Genomic DNA, 20272 nt, shown 5'->3' with positions numbered 1-20272 from the left:
CTCCTTCTGCTTGCCATGCCATGAACTATTTCTCCTCTGCCACGGACTTCTTCTTGTTGCCCTGCCTTGGAGCCAGCTGACAATGAACTGAAAGCTTTACAAACTCTGAGTTACAATAAACCTTTCCTCCTTTAAAAAAAAAAAAAAAAGAAAGAAAGAAAGAAAGAAAGAAAAGAAAAACCACATCGTCTTTACCCAGTCTTCAGTTGATGGGCAACTGGGCTATTTCCAAGTTTTAGCTATTACAAACTGTACTGCTACAAACATGGGTGTACATATATCACTGTGGTATGATTCTTTTAATTCTTTTGGGGAGATACCCAGAAGGGGAATAGCTGGGTCAAATGGGACATCCAATTCTAGATTTTTGAGGCATCTCCATACTGATTTCCGTAGTGATTGCACCGGTCTACACTTCCAACAACAGTAGAGAAGGGTTCCTTCCCCCTCACAACCCCATAACCTTTTGTTATTGGTTGATTTTGTGCTAGAAGCCATTTTTTCTGGGATAACGTAGAATCGCAGCATTGTTTTCATTTACAACTCTCAAGTGACAAGTGATGTTGAACATCTTTTCACATGTTTAGTTGCTATTTCTACTTCTTTGTCTGAGAAATGTCTACTCATTTCAGATGCCCATTTGTGGATTAGGTCTTTAAATTTGGGAGGTCTGATTTTTTTAAGTTCTTTATATATTTAAAATAGTAGACCCTTGTCTGAGGAACATTCTGAAACGTGGGGTAAAACTTTTTCCCCACATTGTGAATTGCCTCTTCATGGTGTTGGTGGTTTCTTTTGCTGTGGAGAAGCTTTTTAATATTATGAGATTCCAGCTGTTGATTCTCTGTGCTAGTTCAGGTGCAACTGAGGTTTTGTTCATGAAATCTTTACCTACACCAATGTCATCAAGAGTTCTGCCTAACCTTTCTTCCAGCCATAGTTTCATGTTTCTGTTTTAATATTTAGATCTTTGATCCATTTTGATTTTAGTTCAGTGCATGGTGAGAGATATAGGTCTAGTTCTAATCTTTGGTAAGTTGCAACCCAATATTTCCTGCACCATTTATTAAAGAGGCTGTCTTTCCTCCAGTGAGGGTGTTTGGCTCCTTTACTGAATATGAGGTGGCTGAGTGTGTCTAGAGTTGTTTCTACATCTTCTAGTGTGCTCCACTGGTCCTCAGGTCTGTTTCTTTGCCAGAACCATGCTATTTTTATCACAGTAGCATCATAGTATAGTTTTAAGTTGGGAATTGAGATATGCCCTACCTTGTCTTTGTTGCCTAGAATTGCTTTTGCTATTCTAGGTCTCTTCTGGTTTCAAATGAATTTTTGGATTGTTTTCTCAAGGTCTGAGAAGTATGCTGCTGGAATTTCAATTGGGATTTCACTGAATCTATATAGCAGTTTTGGAAGTAAGGCCATTTTTACTATATTGGTTCTTCCTTCCAAGGAGCAGGGTATGTCTTTCCATTTTCTGATATCATCTTCAATCTCTTTTTTTCAGAGTGCTATATAGTTTTCAGAGTAGAGGTCTTTGATTTCTCTTGTTAGGTTGATTCCTCGGTATTTCAGTCTTTTGGATGCTATTGTGAAAGGAATTGTTTGTCCCATTTCTCTCTCAGTGAGTCTGTTGTTCATGTAGAGGAAAGCCATTGATTTTTGCGTGTTGACCTTGTATCCAGCTACTCTACTGAATTTGGTTATTAAGTCTAGAAGACTTTTAGTGGAGTTCTTGGGGTTTTCTACATAGAATATCATGTCATCTGCAAATAATGACAATTTGACTTCTTTCCTATCTTTCTTCCTTTTATTTATTTCTCTTGTCTAATTGCTGTGGCTAATCTTTCCAAAACTATATTGAAGAGGTATGGTGATAGTGGACATCCCTGTCTTGTTCATGATTTTAGCATGAAGGATTCTAGGTTTTGACCATTTAGTATGATATTGGCTGTTGGTTTTTTATAGATGGCTTTTATCAGGTTGAGATAGAGAATGTCTATTCCAATTTTGGGAGGGTTTTTTTTTACCATGAATATGTGTTGGATTTTGTCAAATGCTTTTTCTGCAGATCGACTGAGATGATCACATGGTTTTTGTCCTTGGCTCTAATGATATAGTGTATACATTTATTGATTTGCATATGTTGAACCATGCCTGCCTCCCTGGGATGAATGCCACTTGGTCAGGATGTATAATCTTCTTGATGATCTTCTGCATTCTGTTGTGAGCATCTTATTGAGGATTTTTGCATCTATGTTCATTAGGGAGATTGCTCTATAGCTCTAGTTCTCTTTTTTGGTTGAGTCTTTCTCTGCTTTGGTGATGCCTACTTCCAGAAATGAATTTGGGAGTATTGCTTCCCTTTCAATTTCACTGAAGAGTTTAAACAGTAGTGGAAGCAGTTCCTCTCTAAATGTCTTGTAGAATTCAGCAGTGAGGCCATCGGGACCCAGCATTTTCTTCATTGGTAAGCTCTTAATCATATTTTTAATTTCACTGATTGATATTGGGTTGTATAGAATATTTAGGTCTTCTTCGTTCAACTTTGTTAATTCACATGTATCTAGAAATCTGTCCATTTCTTCTGTTTTCCATCTTATTGGCATATACATTCTCAAAGTAGGTATTGATGATCCTCTGGATTTCTGCTGGGTCCATTGTAATTTCGCCCTTTTCATTACTAATTGCATGGATTTGGGCCTTTTCTTTCCTTTTTTGATAAGGCTGGCTAAGGGTTTGTCAATTTTGTTTATTCTTTTGAAGAATCAACTTTTGGCTTCATTGATTTTTTGTATCATTCTCTTAGTCACCATTACATTAATTTCTGCTGTGATCTTTATAATTTCTGCCCTTGTATGAGCTTTGGGGTTGTCCTGCTCTTCTTTTTATAAAAGCTTGAGGTTCAGCATTAGGTTGTTTATTTGAGCTCGCTATGTTTTCCTAATATGAGTATTCACTGCTATGAATTTCCCTTGTAAAACTGCTTTCATTGTGTCCCACAGATTCTGATATGTTGTACTGTCATTGTCATTGAATTTCAGAAACTGTCTGATTTCTTCTTTAATTTCCTCTGTGAACCATTGGTCATTCAGAAGTGTGTTGTTCAAATTCCATGTGTTTTTTAAATTCTTGTGGTTTCTTTTGCTATTCATTTCCAATTTCATTGCACTATGTTCTGATAATATTCAGGGGATAACTTCAATTCCTTTGCACTTACTTAAACATATTCTATGAGCGAGTATGTGGTCTATTTTGGGGAATGCCCTGTGTGCAGCCAAAACGAATGTGTATTCTGATTTTGTGGGATGGAACACTCTGTAAACATCTGTTATGTTCATTTGTTCAAGAGTTTGATTGAGTTCTAGTATTTTATTGTTTATTTTCTGTCTAGTGCATCTATCTATTTGTGACAGTGGGGTATTGAGGTTCCTACACTACTATTGTATTTGTGCTTATGTGACTTTTCATGTCCATTAATATTTGTTTTATATAGCTGGGTACACTAGCATTTGGTGCATATATATTTATGATTGTCATTTCTTCCCATTGGATTTTTCCCTTTATAAGAATGTAGCATCCTCTCTTCATAAGTGTTAGTCTGAAATCCATTTGATCTGCCAATAGGATAGCTACTTTTGCTTTTCTTTGGGTTTGTGTTACATGGAGTATTGTTTTCTCCCCTTTGACTTTCAGTCTATGAGTTTCTTTTTGAATTAAGTGTGTTCCTTGTATGCAGGATATTGTTGGATCTTGCTTCTTGATCCATTCTTCCAGTCTGTTTCTTTTGACTGGTGAATTGAGACCATTAACATTGATGATTATAACTAATATGTATTGACTTACCATTGTCATGACTTTTCTTTTTGTTGGGTTCTCCCCTTTTGCATTTAATTTCTTGTCTTGCCTGATGGATTCATTCTGCTGGAGTTCCTGGGATTGTGATCCTCATTGTCTTTTCCTAAGATATTGTTTAAAATTTTTTGGAGTGTTGGTTTGGTATTCATGAAGTTCCTTAGGTGCTCTTTGTCATGAAAGTGTCTTATTTCTCCATCAATTTTGAAAGATAGTTTTTCAGGGTACATCAATCTGGTTTGGAGGTTATTTCTTTTTAGGGCTTGAAATGCTTTGCTCTAGGCTCTTCTTGCCTTGATGGTTTGTGTTGAGAAGTCTTCTGCGATCTGATGGGCTTTCCTTTGTATGTGATTTGTTTCTTTGTTCTACCTGCTTGTAGAAATTTGTTCTTCTGTTGCTTTTCTAGAATCCTAATTATTATATGCATAGGCATAGATTTGTTTTGGTCATGGCTAGATGGAGTCCTATATGCCTGATTTACCTGTAGGTCAAGTTCTTTTATCCTGCTTCGGAATTTTCAGCCATTACCTCTTTGAACATTTATGTCATTTGTACTCTCTCCTGTTTCTTCATTGACTCCAATCAGTCTTATGCTATTCTTCGCATCATCTAGCAGCTGCTGGATTGATTTCTCATGGTCCCTTACTATTTTTAAGAAATCTTTCTTTTCCTGGTCATTAACTGCAAACCTGTCTTCTATATCTGAAATTCTGTCCTCATATTGGCTCATTTTGCTATGTAAACATTCAACAGAGTTTTTAATCTCCTGGAAATCTGTTTGCATCTGTTTTATGGATTCTATTTGTTTTCTATGTTCGGATTTCATCATGTTCCTCAGCTCCTCTATTTTTTTATCTGTGTCTGCTCTAGAGTAATTAATCATGTCTTGCACTATGGGCACAATCTCTGCTGTTATCTGAGAAATTATTTGATTTCATTTTTTCCAGATACTCTTTTGTTGCCAGTTCAGGGAGTCCAGGTGGTTGAGTATCAATTGTTCTATCTCATTGCCGTTTGAGGTCGCCTTATGTGATCTGGCAGTCTTGTTTTGAGACTCAATTACATGTCTTGTCAATTTGAACAGATGCAGTCTGCTGAGCCTTTGTTGGGTGACTCTTTGCTTGCCCAGTGGGCTTCAATTCTCAGCAAGCCTCAGAGAGGCCTTTATTCTGTTGCTTACCACTGTACCAATTCCAGGGTTCAGAGTGATGGCCTTCTGGATCCCTGTGCTGTCCTGTTGTCTTGGCAGGGTTATGCCTGGGGCCTGGGTATACTTGGGATGGTATCTAGGCATGCCTCTGGCTAGGGCCTGCCCCACTATGCAGCTGTTGTCTGGGAGGTCCTTTGGCTAGGGGCTGTGCACCCCAGTTGCTAGTGTCTGAGCAGGCTTCAGGCTAAGGTCTGTGCTCACTCATGGATGGAATCTGGGCAGGACTCTGGCTGCTGCTTGTGTTCCTGTGCAACTCTTTTCCAGGTGGGCCTTTGGCTGGGGCCTATGGGCCCAAGCCACTGTGGTTGGGGTGGGCCCCTGGCTGGACCTGCCTGCAGCTGTGCTGCTCTGGTCCATACCAGCTTGTCACTAGGATCTGCACACACTTCGGTACTTCTAATTAAAATGATTTTAAGTGCTGTATTTTGTGAGGTAAAAGTCTAATTTTCCAACAAAGATGTACTTTTTCAAAAAGTCTACCTGAACAATTAAAAAAAGATGGTGAACTTTTATATAGTAAGTATTACAGCTGGTACAAAGGACTATTAAATAAGTTCTTATATATGTGTCATTAAAAGGCCATTCTTAATATGACCATGAGATGGCAGGTGTCATTCAACATTTTGGAAAATGCTGCATTATGGAAGATGATTTTTCTACTAAAAAGCCTGAGACAGAAAATGCTACCATCAAAAATGCACTTTCTATTCCTTTCCTTAATTTTTTGTTCCATTAAAAATGCATTTTCTACAAAATCTTTGTAAATAGGGAGGACTGGAGGTGTTGAAGGGAGGGCTGGGCAAGGGTGAAAAATAAGAACCAAGAGAGACTATGTAAAGGTGCAAATTTCCAATGATGAATGTCATTATATTGTATACCTAAAATGTATCAATGATTAGAATGAATAATCGATAATGTAAAATAGGAAGAAAAGGTCCAAAGAGTTGGGGTAGTGGGAGGGGCAGGGGAAAGGAAAAAAGGGAAAGGAAAAAATGATGAGAAATGGAAATAAAGTCTTTGTAAATAGGGAAGGGTGGAGGGTGTGAAGGGAGGGCTAGGAATGGGGAAAAAATAAGAACCAAGATGCATTATATAAAGGTACAATTCCGAATGAGAAATGTAATTGTGTTGTATACCTACAATGTACCAATAAAAGAATTTAATACAAAAAAAAAGTGCATTTTCTTTTGATTTTAGCAGAAATTAGGGGGAAAAAACCCTTGAATTCTAAGAAGAGATTCCATTTCTACAGTCAGTGTTTCTGGGGGCTCTTTTTCTGCAAATAGTCATTAAGTTACCAATATGACATAATTATTCATCTTACTAAGTATGGTAAATCACTAGCAACAAAAAAATTTATTTAAACTATAAAGTGCTAAGTACCCTCTTTCATCTATCATGAGATTTAATTTTTTTGCTTAGTGTTCTGACCTTCTTAAGATGTTGGTCAAACCTAATTAATATATACTTATGGCTTATCAATTAAAAACAATAATTAAATGGCTTTATAATTATAGAGTTCTTTTCTATTTTCCCAGTACATTTAAAATATTCTTCTTTCCAAATAAAACACTAATTTTTAAAACACAAATTTACTGACTCATCTTTGCATTCAAAGTGTTATCATACCATAAGACTGGAAGTGTTGATTATCACTCCAGTATTTAGATTAGTGGGTTTAATGATTGTTTTGTATATAATCTTTGTGGAAATACATTGTATTAGGCGTTTATCTATAGAGATTATTTCATTACTGTGCATATTATAGTAGATCTCTGAAACAACAGGTAAAGCAGTTTATACCCATGATACGACTTCACCTGCAAAAGCAAAATTTCCTCTTTCCCAAACATTAGAACATGCCCAGAGGCAGAAATGAAGATCTTTCAAGCACTAAGATCTGGCATTTCAAACTTCATCTCCATGGTTTATACAATTCTCTACTATATTCCTCAGCCATTTCCTCTCCTTAATCTCTGTCCTTTACCCTGTCATCATACTGGAAGACCTCAAGATCTTGCTGAGATGGGCTTTCTCGATTCCTGGGGCCTCTTTCCCAGGTCAGCTACATCTCAACCTCACAGCTCCATAGCCAGTTAGTACTCCAACTTCCACTCTTTACCAACCATTCCTAAAGTGCCGCACTCACTGGCCTTTGTTCCCAGTGAACCCCCTGATAAATAGTCACACTCCCCTGTCTGCTTTCTAAGGCTGTTGGTACCATTCTGCTTCAATTTTCATATAAGCAACCAAGACCAACTTTCATATTATACAAATCCATATCCCCTTAATACATCCCCTTAATACATCCCCTTAATACCTTGTCTTCTGTGCCACTCTTTTAACCTGAATCTGACCTCCCAACTGTACTTACTGCTCATAGGCCAATATTGAATTTTACTAGGAAATCAAGAAAACATGGCAGCTGGTCTTTCTTGATACATTTATGTCTAACCTCAATGGCTCTTTATCACTTATCAGCAGTCCCTTTATTCTTTTCTTGAATAACCTGTCTCTGGCTGTTTTAAACTATCTTCTGCTCACAGACAGGGAACCACTCATTCCTTACAGTATTCATCACCTCTCCACTCAGCTAATTTACTGTTCCAAATTTTACTATGTTTTCATCAATTCTTTCTTCCTCTTCTCCTCTTCCAAGGAACAGCTTTTCTACTCTGGTGAGCACAAACTCTCCTTGGTGCTGTGTACATTCTCTTGGGTTTCTTTCCTCCCACACACTACAACAAACTGTTTGATATCCATTAACACATTTGTTAAATTATAACCCCCACCAATGGGTTTATTGCTCTTCTGAACTACTTGCACAGGATCTGAATCATAGCTACACCCACCCAGAACTGTATATTCCCTTAGTTTCCATGTCACTTTCAACTTAATTTCCACATCTCTAATCACTTTTTCCCATTTTCATCATCATTGCTTCCTAATGGCAGTTTGTTCAGCATTTCTAATCTCAGACCAATTAAATTGGTAACCAAAATAAAGGTAATTTACATCTGTTGAATAAATGAAATAAATAGAATGGTGTATCATATTAGTAATATTTGATGATTATACTCCCAAACCTTTTAATAAAATGTAGCATTTAGTACATATATTAAATAATAAAGTCTTGTAGGCTAATTCAGGAGATCTAGTCTTTTTTTAAATATGCTCAGAGAAATATTATTTTAAAATAGGGAACAGACTTACCAGTCTCCGTCTTTCTTCTTCTACTGTAATAAGTAGCCTTGCAAATTCTTTCAGTGATTGAGCTATTTTTAAAAAAGAAAGAAAAGCATTACTCTTTATTCATAGCTAATATTTAATTAGCAAAGAACAGATTTCATTAAAGCTAGTTTCTAACTTGTTTAAATTATTTGCTGTGGTTTTATGTTTGTATAACCATAAAATGGTACATATAGTAAGATCCTAATGACTCAAAGCTATAAAGAGATCTATATTTTGCCATGCTTTGCAAATTGAAGTTTAGAAGGTATCAAGTATAATATTTTTTTCTTCAAAGACATTATGAGAAATACAGTTTATATCTTTAATACATGAAACATATTAACAAATGAAAATATAATACTGGAATTACTTCTAAGCAGTAACCTACAAATATTAAATATTTCAAATACGAAACTTTGTATGTATGTGTATGTAGTCCCAAGTACTGAACCCAGAGCTCTGCACATCCAAGTAAGTGCTATACCACTGAGCTACCCTCCAGCCCCAAATGTAAAACATTTTTTAAAAATCCATAAGAAGCAAAATATCAAGTACTATTTAGATGTACTTGGTAGAAAACAATAATGCAAAGTCCCCCACTGAATTCTAGAAACTCAAGGGCCTTAGATATTTCAAAATAGATTCTGTATGTTGAAGGGGTCAATTTATTCCCACACCCTAGGTAATCTAGATCTTTGCTATTTAATTAAGTGTTGTTAGAAGGACCAGCAACATCAGCATCTGGGAAGTTTATTAAATAGAAATACAGTCTCTTAAGCCCCATCCCCAGAATCTGCCTTTTCACATGATCTGTTTTCGTACTGAAGTTAGGAAATTCTGTTAGAAAGCTATGCACCTATACTGTCTTGCTTTTAACAGAAATTAGATAAGAAAAAAATCATCTAAATTATGGGAAAAAATAAAGAATTTGAAAACACTTGAAGGACAAATAAAAAATTATAAATTAATGGGGAGTTATAGTAGCATATTAAGAATATACAGTTCTAAATGGCAGTTGTGAAATCAATTCATCTACATCGATTTTCATATCTAATACATAATATAATTAACTAAAATAAGAATGTTTGGGTTAAAAATAACACAAATAAAATAAAAGCAAAGTTTATTTTTATTTAGGCTTTAAAGTATTACTTCTATGTCCTTACTCATTAAGCACAGTTTCTCTTCATTTTCTTATACTCACAGTGAAAACACTGTGAGAGACCAGAAGTCTGATAAGTCTGGCATAAAACATACAATAATGGCAGGTTAAGTGAAAAAGTGAAGCAAAGAGTCTTATCAACAGAAGTCTTCAAGGAAGAGAAGGAATATTTTCCATTTGAGATTTTAAAATTCCGGGGCTGAGGTGTTGCTTAGTCGCAAAGCCCTTGCGTAGCATGGTGTAAGGATTTGGGTTTGATGGCTAGTATCACAAAATTAGTTAATTAATTCTCATCTAGGGTTTTTTTTTTTTTTTTTTGGTCTCTTCAGAACTAGTAGGCTTTATCCTAATCAAGCTGGTGTAAAATGCTATCTCTTTGATTATTTCATATTGGGTTTTCTTCAGTTACCATAACAGAAATTAAAGGATTACTTGGGATTCTGGATGATCTAATAAACACATTAATGGCCTAAGAATAAGTTTAATTCTTTTTTGAAGTTTAGAAATATGAAACTTTAATTTCTTCAAAAATATTAAAATTAATCCTATATCCCAGGTCTGACAACAGTAAGTTGAAAAGAAAAATATTTTATAAAGAGGATTTGTAACTACAGTGTATAATAGCAGAGTACATGTTTGTTCTTTCTTTGGGTAAAGAAAGCTGCCAGAATAATGTTGGAAAGCCATCTACTTCGAATGAAGCTCTGTTGATGAGCTTGAAGAGGTCAGAAAAACACTGAGTGTTGGGAACCAATGTTAGAATGCTTATAGAGAAAGCACCCATGGGACCAGTCAGTTTGGCTTACATGAACTGGAGGCAGCAGCTCTTTGGATGATGAGGTAATAAGAAGAGATAGATTAGGTACAAGTCTTTGTAAGCACATGAAGATGGGGGTAGTGGCTCATGCCACTTGTAATCCCAGGAGGAACATCGTGAGTTCAGGCTACATAGTGAATTCAAGGCCAGCCTGAACTACATAGTGAGACCCTGCCTCAAAAAGCCAAAAAGAAAAGGAAAGGAAAAAAGAAGTACATGAACCCCAGATTTTAACTCAATGTTTTCTAACATTTTTAATAAAGGACAAAAAAATTTCCTCGGATGTTTCCTTTCACCAGAAGCTACTAGATGATGTACTTTAGCAAGACATGGGAATAAACCAAAAGAAAAGAGGAGACAAAATCAAGGAAATAAGAGATCCCGTGTGGCATGGAAGCCAGTAGAACTCCCAGGATGACAGAGATACTCCCGGACAGCAGCTGTGTAACTGTTCAGAGGGAATCTTACTGAGACTGGAACAGGAGCTAAGGGCTTTCAGAAACACATCTCCAGAAAAAGGAGAAGACAATAATGTCCTAATGCATTTGAGGGTAGTGGAAAAAAAAAAAAAAGCAGGAAAAATGACAAAGTTCAAAGTGGTCTTTTTTTAAGGACTTAAAATAAGTAGAAAAATTTGCAGGTTGATAAACTGCTAGTTTTTGTTAAATAAAATGTGTGATTTTCTTACACAAATAACAAAAAAATAAATAGGACATGCTGCAAATGCTTTATTTTCCTTGTTAGTAGCCTAAAATTCAGTAGGGCATAGATCATATATGATGGAATTTCCCAAAGGATTAAATAAATACCTAGGGCAAGAAGCTTGTCAGCAGCTTATTGGAATACATAAAAATATAACTTGATTTCCAATTGGCAGGACATATTTGAATCTCCTACTTGGTTAATCAAGAATATGAGTGCTAGACTGTGCAGTCCCAGGCAGAATTGGGCTGGTTCTTAAAGTTGTGCCTGTGAGGACCACTGGAGTCCCAGGCTTCCCCAGGGAATCTCCTACTCCAAAAGCAAATTGTGGAGTGGCCATAAATCAGGTTTTGGTTCCAAGCAAGGAAATTCAGGTCCTCATTTTGCTCTTTTACTCCTTGTCCAAAAGCGAATTATGCTGTTTTCTATTTTACTTGAATGGTTTTCTGGTCTGTTTCCCATATAAATGATATTTATACACTCAGTAAGATAATAGTTGATTATAATAGAAATGTCTGAGAAGAAAATTTTTAACATGCAAAAGCAATTGAATGTCTGGTTCCCCACAACAAAAACTACTCTCCCTCTAGCAGTTTTTGGGGACTGGATTCAATTTGACAATAAATTTTGTTTCTTCTTTTTCTTCTGCTCTAAAAAAACTAAATTCATTCTTAGATTATAGCCTTTGTTTCATAAAAATATACATTTCTTGGTTCAAATAAAAATATTTGTATTTATCATTTATTTAAAAAATTCAGAAACACTAAATATGCATCTGATGAATCAGTAACAGTGGCCTACTAAGTTACTGATGCCATATCTAAGGTTTCCTCTAAATATTTTTATGTTTAAAGATCTCAAAGTACAGCATTCATACAGTTTACTAATTAACAGTTTACCAAGAATAATACAACAGAAAGAAACCAGGAATTAACAGTTCTATAAAGCAGGCATAAAAGAATTGAGACATTATCCTGTAAAGTCTGGTCACAACCCTGCCTCCACCAACCTCACAGTCTAACTGAAAATTCTGAGGGAATTCAGGCAGATTCAAACTATGTAATGTATGCCAGCATCTCATTAGAGATGAGAGCCAGTTTTTCTAATGTACAGAACCCCCCACTGTCTTAAAAAAACCACGAGAATTGTGGAAAGTTTATTCTGCAGCAGACCTTGGGCATGAAACATGAAGTAATTTCTCTAGCACCCATTACATGCTATATACAGAACAGTTACTGATTTTGTGTGAATGCTTAAGACATGTATTCTAAGACTTAAGCAAAAATCTGAAAACATTTTTATTACCTTCAAATTTCTAACATTCAAGTATAAGCAATTATTTGTGATGTTTCGATTCATTCATATTAATCTTTATATGACTAACAACCACTTTTATCTGTGATTTTGGAGGTCCAGACTAACATCGAATTTAACAGCTGGTCCTTCCATTATAGATTTTGACCATACCTACATTTCATGACAGGAGCTTGATCTAGTGCAAGCTATATTTCAAACACAATACTTAACACACAGTAGATTTTCAATACATGGTCATTAAATAAATTAGCAAGTTTAACAATACATTTCCACAATCTATTTGCTGTACAAGGAGAAACATCAATTTTTACTCTAGGATTCATGAAATATTTTGGAAAAAAAATAGGCTAGATGCTCTGGAAAATTATGTTAGCTATCTAAAATTCCTACCACCTGCACAAAACTTTCCTGGCTGCACTCATCCATAATAATCTCTCCCCTTCCTGTCCACCTGGAGCATGCTACTATTGGAGTATAATCCAAGTAGTTTCATAAATTAATTTAAATTTTCTAACAAACTATTGAGGTTAAGAATGTTGTTATCACTTTCTGTTTTATCTCCATAACATAATATTGGAAAAACACTTTTGGAACAAAAGAAATCTACTATTCAAGTGTATTTATGACAGGGCCTGTGAGTATAAACACTCACAAAGACAACAGCTGAATTGTACCGTAGACGGTGATGAAGTATGATGATAGCTTCTATATTTGCCAATAATGTAATGTCTGAAACATTCCAGAACTGTAAATTTATCCTACTGTTTTTGATTGGAAAGCTTGTTCAGTTTCAAAAAAAAAAGAATGAAAGAGAATAAAGAAAATTACTCCCAGTTCATCGTTGATTTAACTCTATAATCTTACAAAACTAAGCATTATATGACCACATGTTTCAAATTGATCAGCTTGGGCTTTACATATTTTAAAACCCCAATGAGAATTGACAAAGTGTTCCTTTCTCACTTTCCAGCTAACATATCATAATCAGAAAATGCTATTGAATTCTTCTTCCAGAAGTTGTTCCTTAAACCTAAACAGCATACATACTCAATAAATCACCAATTTAGTAAAACTATAGTAACTAAATCACTTACAACATTCAAATATGCTAAACCAAAGAACTGGGTGAACCACCTTGTTAAAACTCAAGGAAAACATGAAAATTTGTCAAAGTCCATACAAGCCAGATTAAAGCAGTATGATTAAATTTTATTAGTCCAGGTGATAGTCCTACAACCTGACTTTTCTATTTAGAAAACAGACATGGGCTTTGCTGGGCCTTATCTTGTGGGGTTTTTTGGGGGGCGGGTACTGGGGATCGAACTTGGGTCCTTGCGCTTGTGCAGCAGGTGACAAAACCACTGAGCTAAATCCCCGGCCCTATGCTGGGCCTTATCTTAATATCCTTCTAGGCCAACATTTTATAAATGTTAGGCAATAGTAAGATATCAATACAATTTAGATATGAGCCAGAGTATATGAGTTGATCCTATCCTTCTAGAATGAGTCATGCTGAGAAAAATAAAAGTAGCATCAACTTAGATAGCTAAGTGGCAAGTGACACACAGCATTACACTATAAAAGCATAGTGATTTAAGGGACATCACATCATGAGCAATTCATGCCTGGAACTTCCACTAAGAGAATTTTAATTCTTTAAACACTTTTAAAATAACCAAAGGTAGCATACAGACTGCAGTTAACAACAGAAAGTATTAATTGACAAACAATTTAACCCATCCCCAGAGCAAGAAGCACAATGAGGTTGTGGTACACCTAAATAATAAATATCACGTCAGTAAAACAGATGGGTTGGTATAAAATGGACACTGACTTCCCACCAAATAGTGGGTATTCTTGGTAGCAATTAACACTCCCAACAATAAGCCATCCACTTTATCTCCCATAATGCCATTATTTGCAACCACAAGTTCTAGTTGTTATTTTCTGGGAGCCACAATATTAAGACTTTTCTACTCCATTTGTGCCTTCAAGCTCCATGGACACCTAGTTGTAAAGCCAATAAACTCCCTCCTAAACCAATAGGAAAAATAAGTATTCATGGGTCCACTGATGAATGCTGGCAGATCACTGCACACAGTTCAGGACTCAAGGATACTAGTCTTTCTTTTAATACTCCACAGCCTCTTGGAATCCAAGGTCTTACATGAAAACCACATGGAAATGTCTTTATCTTCCAGGTTAACTAATTCTAGTTCTCTACAATGTCTGCTTTGTGCTCAGATGTTTTAATTGCCAAACACAAATCAAAATCAGAAACCTATCTTGAAAATAGTACCTGAAAACATGCATTTAAATTCCAGTCTTACGTCCTAACAATGCATCCCAGTCTAGCCCTGCATTTTGGTGAATTAGGTTTAGGTAAATGTGACATATACTGTACCAAGCCCGAAGAGATTACTAGTCATTGTTTTTGTTGTTAAAAAGTAGTTTAATATTGTAGCGTAGTCTTCTAAATTAAGAAATACACAGGATATAAATGAAAAGGGTAATGACATTTAAACATTTTTAAAACCAAGCTGAGTAGATACTCTGAATAATTAGCATCAGCCTGGTCTTCACCTCAGGACTTGTCTATGACAATCACATGTGCCACATCTGGTCCTAATAGCATTCAGATCCCAATCCAGACTCTGACAGGACATACATAAGGCATCCCTATTTTGGAAGCCAATGGTTCAGTATCAAGGGATTTCTTTATATTTTAATTCCTTTTTATTCTCTAATTATACTATCCAGGTCCTTTACAGGAGTAAAGGTATAACTTGTCATCTGGTAAGTATAACTTGTCATCTGATGTTCTTTTAAATTCCCAGCTTCTGTTCTTCCTACTTCCCTTTGTTCCTGGGTTCTGCTATTCCATGGGTTCTCAGGCACGAATGGCATCCTTAACTAGGTTTATCAACATGGGTCCCAACATTACCTGCCACTGCACATTCAGGCTGAGATTTGGAAACTGTGACCAAATCTTCCATGTCATTCTCTTTCTGTCTAACTAGTAACTCAGTCTGGTTTCTCTTACCCTCATTGATACAAGAGCTACAGTCAAGAGAAGAAAAGAAATCTGAACACCAGGTACCTGACCTATAAAAGAGAGCTACCACTACTGCTTCAGATTGTTAGAATTACCTATGAAAATTGAGGAGAATTACCAGGCTTCCAGGGTGAAAGTCACAATGGATGTATGGAAAAGCAGGGTATGATAAAAAAAATAGAATGTTTAAATTTTAAAATTGTATTGCAGTAAAAGGCACATTGATATTAATCCTCCTCAGAATACTCACAGTACTTCCTCTTGCTTCAAACACACTTATCTCATCATTCTTGGCAATATATTTTTACTTTAATAAGTTTTTCTTTATTTAAGCATTCACCATATTTTTCAATAACCCAATACTGTTTCCTTAGTATATTATTGATATCTGCTTTGAACTGCCCAAATAGAATATAGGTTGAAAGTTCAGGTATAGATATTCATATATATACTGTTGTATCTGTATTACACAAAAGGTCAAATTTTGACAAATGAACGCATACAAATATATAAAGAATAATCTTTCAATGTTACCCAATTACAAAATGATTGGAGCTGGTTTCTCCCTAGACCTAGTCACACTATCTTATTACTTCAAATGAATTTCATCTGAATTCTTAAGAACTTTTACTGAGATGTTAACCATGCAACAAGAATTATTGTACACATCATCGTCTATAAGCCACATATTTTGTATTCTTTCCAAGCACATACTAATGTGCTAATGAAAATCAAGAATGGTGCAATTCTCATATTGCCTTGCTTTATTTTTTGTTTTCTGTTTGCTTGTTTGGTCTTAGTGATATTAATCTGTCTCCTAAAGCCAAAACAACCACCAATTTGGGAACCACTTTCCCAAGTGTGAGTGTACTCACATGTTGGAGCTTCTATACTAAGAAGTAGTGGTCTTTATATAAGCTATCTAATTTAATAGTCACACAATGACATGCATACTAAAATAAGCATATCTTCATTTCACAAAGGTAAAAGGAGTATCAGCTTAATAGCTTGCTCCTGGATCCCAGAGCAAGTAAGTAGAAAAGCAGGTCTTTATTTTGGACTGTTTGACTCCAAAGTCTATTCTCTTTTGGCAAACCATTATTGCCAGTGTGTGTGTGGGGGGAAGTTAGTGCTAGCCTGTTGCCCTGCCTGCTACATTACAGGAGGAAAGAAGAGAGGTTATCATCTTTAAAGGCAAACAATCCCAGGGCTGTTAATGCTCAAAGGGTAATCAGGCGCCAAGTCTCCTGCCTTAACTGGAACAATCAGTAATTTGTTGCTAAGAAACAACCATTTACACCCCCTGCTCCCCCAGACTTACTGCCAACAGGAACTGACCTCCCTCCTGCATTCCTTCACATTCCCCAGTCTCAAGCAACCCATCCATACTTCTCTGCACCCAGTCCTCCTGCCACCCCCAGTGAAGAGTCAACATCCGCATCCTTGCCCAGCTTCTCTTTTCCACAGCCTTTTAACCCCTGTGACCTTTCTGCTACAATTCACACACCCCCCAAGGACACTAAAAGTTCAAGCTATCTAACCCCTTTGGTTTTGCTTTTGGCAATCCTTTTATTCAACTCTAGTTTACTCCTAATCTTATTTCCCACAGTGGCTATCTGAAAAGAATGTTCTTCTTTCTCAAAAACCCAACCCCAAATTCCCCTCACTCTCACCAGATGTCCTGGCCTGCTGCTTCTCTGAGAGAAGTTCAAGACCTTCTGATCAACACTGTCTATTCATTCTCTCCAGCTTGCCTCCTGTACACAAAAGGGGCCCTCCTCCTCTTCAAAGCTAACAACTTAAGCTCCCCCTGTTATTTTCACCCATCACTTCTCCCTCCTTACAGAGCTATCCTTTCCCTTTGGTCTACAAGCTAACACCCTCTATATCAATGAAGTAGGAGGAACAGGAAAACATGGGCATGGGAGGAAGAAGAGTAAAAGTTTTATTTGATTCAAGCTAGAACATTGTGCAAAAATGCTCACAGTATCACAAGAGAAACCTATCACCATTCTATACATTTTTTTCACATAGGAAACTGAAGTATACAAATTTAATAACCTGCACAGTCATAGAGCTAATGATCCTCAAAGTTAAACTTTAAACTCAAGTTAACTGACCTGGAAGGTATACTTTCTCACTACTCCTGGCTTAGCGCTACAACCCCAACTCAGCATCCTAAATTTAGCAAATCCTAGGAATTTCTCCCTGGGAGAAATTATCTCCTGGGAATTTCTTCTAGGGATTTGTCTAATTTCAAATTTAACATGTATCAAAATTTATTTCACATGGGCCAGGGATTTAGCTCAGTGGTTTCGCCACCTGCTGTGCAAGCGGAAGGATCCGAGTTTGATCCCTGGTACCAAAAAAAGAAAAAAATTTATTTCACAATTCTGCTCCACTCCCAGATTTCCTGGCCACATGTAAATATGTAAATGTGCTTACAGCCCCATTGTCCTAGTAACTCCAGTGATGAATTGCCTTCAGTTCTTCCTTTCACATATCCAATCACCAAATGTTGATTTCTCTCCTTTATCCTTCATACATATTCATATAAGGACCTCATTTCATCTCTGCTGTAATACTATTTAGTTTCCCAGCATCTGTCATTCTAAGTCATTGTATGCTAGAATTCAATGCCACAATAAAATTCCTAGAGGGTACCTTTGATTACATCATTTTCCAACTCGAAATCCAAGCTCCAATTGCAAGTGAGCTGGGGCCTCCATGATGTGTCGATAAGATACCTTTTCAAGTGTCTTAATCTAAGATGCTATTATTTCTAATCTTGTACTTTGTACTTTGAAACTTTCAGACATTACTGTAACTTCCCACTTTCATGTTTTTCTTTTACCTATGTTTCCCAGCTGCATCTTACCTAACCTTTGGGACACAGTTTAAATAAACTGGACATCTACTTGGACATCTTGTGTCTTCAGCCAGGAGTTCCCCTCTGGCTTTGGTGCCCTGAAAGAATTTTTGTTTGTGCTATACCTTAAGCACTCAGCACTGTTTCACTATATAGTGACTGCATCATAAAGTTATTTTGACCCTTCTATTTTATAGGCCTGTAGACAATAAGAGAAATTCTTATTCAGGTTTGGGTATACTCTTTGTATGCAGACAACTCATTATTGGTAGGGAATTCTAGAGAATCCAAAGTTCACATCAGTACAGATCAGACCTTGTATCATTTTAATTTGAAAGGCTGATGTTTTTTCTTCCCTGGGAAATCTGAACAGCATGTACACTGTACCATGAAGATCATCACTTACTCTAAAAGTGGATCCTTAAATAATTTTTCTCAGTCCATGAGATCAGGTTTCCCTAAAAATATGTGGCATCTACAGCTTTGGTAACTCCACTAGAACAATACTAGATATCTGGTGGAAAAAAATGCCCATATGTGGAACAGACCAAAATATTAGCCTCCACTCTCAAACCCTCAACCCCTAAGCAAACAATGCCTCTGCATAAACCACAGTGTATTTTTTTTTTTTGGTACCAGGGATTGAACTCAGGACCTTGCGCTTGTGAGGCAGGTGGTAGCACCGCTGAGCTAATTTCCCGGCCCCACGGTGTATTTTTTTAAAGAAGTAGTTCCACAGACTGCATCTGACACCAAGGATTTCCATAAAATTAGAGGCTCTTGAGTTCCCAACCCAAGGGAGCCCATTGCAGTTCAGGTCTTGGGGGGAGCTCAGGAACCAGATTTTTACAACTCCTCACAGGTGATTTTAATAAGTGGTCTGGCAATTTCTGTCTTTGGTAATAAAATGAAGTTCACATTTTGTAAGAGGAATTAAAGGTTCAAACTACATTCAAGTAGAAAGCAATGTGCACTGTAATAAGATCTGTAAGGACCATTTCTATTTCCTTTTTCAGAGCTCATTGGTGCTTCAATGTCAGAAATGATACTCTCAGCCCTCAGACACATTATCTCTAAGTCCTAGAATCAAGCAGGACCCCAAAGCTCTTCTCTGCATAGCTCCCTCAATCAGGACTCAGTAACTGTCCAGAATTCTATCCTTGACAGAGAAATTACTCCAAATTAGCCCATTTTTGCCACATATTTTTATGTAACTTTCTTTTTTAGGCCTATTATTCTATACTATGCATCCCCCCCCCACACACACACACCTGTTTTCATCTCCTCTCCCAACTCATTCCAAAATGTCTTTATTGCTCCTATGTTTGTCCTTGTTTTTGCCCATAAATTCCATCAATTTTTGGGAGTCCTGTCTCCCAATACACTTCTTTCAAACATTATATGCCTGCCTATTGCCTTTCTGGTCCAAGATTTTATGTCAAAAGTGAGTCTATATTATTATTTCATTTAAATTTAGAAAAGTCCTCTTCTGGTGCAGAAGTTATTTGGTGCTGAAGGTAATCTGCAGGCAGTCTCTGACTTACTTTAACCGTCCAAGACTTCTATGCTGTAATTCTTCACCTATATAGATGCCAAGATAAACCTCCTAAAGAATAACTTCAAACAAATGGCTTGAGTGTCTCTTGAGAACCTGCAAATTAAACTCTAGACTACAGAGCAAAGCCCTCTATGATATTCTCAGGCTCTCAATTCCTATTCTCCAGGTAAGATGATATTACATCCTAATTTTTTTTCAACAATGCAAATATCAAAACAATGAAAATTGAAGTGCATAGTCAGACTCACTATGCCAGAGCAAGGGAAGAGACACAATGACAGAGCAGGAGGTAGAACTAGAGAAATGCTCCAACATTAAAATCTGGCCTGGCATAGCCAGCATGCCTTGGAAGCATTTACCATTTTTGTACCAAATGGTTTCAAGTCCTGAATTAGGTTGGTGTCTGTGGGGTCATATAAATTTGATTATAAAGGGAATGAAGAACAAAATGGGTTTGTTTTATGGACAGTTTGCTGTTACATCACTATCTTGAAATTGT

The 20272-nt window shown here is 36.5% G+C and overlaps 1 protein-coding gene across 2 annotated transcripts in view; it reads right to left on the bottom strand.

Annotated features, from left to right (window-relative positions):
• The window catches only part of Arhgap42 (Rho GTPase activating protein 42), a 282439-nt gene that overhangs the window by 181408 nt on the left and 80759 nt on the right, over positions 1-20272 (bottom strand). For both annotated transcript variants that reach the window (XM_004870807.3, XM_087212316.1), the window contains exon 3: positions 8276-8337. In XM_004870807.3, coding sequence (XP_004870864.1) covers positions 8276-8337 — 62 coding nt within the window. The remainder of the gene's footprint in view (positions 1-8275; positions 8338-20272) is intronic.

Source organism: Heterocephalus glaber, unplaced genomic scaffold, assembly GCF_053883595.1.
Source record: "Heterocephalus glaber isolate CG9 unplaced genomic scaffold, H.glaber_assembly_v1.0 deba00001429, whole genome shotgun sequence".
NCBI lineage: Eukaryota > Metazoa > Chordata > Mammalia > Rodentia > Bathyergidae > Heterocephalus > Heterocephalus glaber.
The sequence above is the reverse complement of the archived record's forward strand: the minus strand, read 5'-3'. Positions and strand labels throughout refer to the sequence as shown.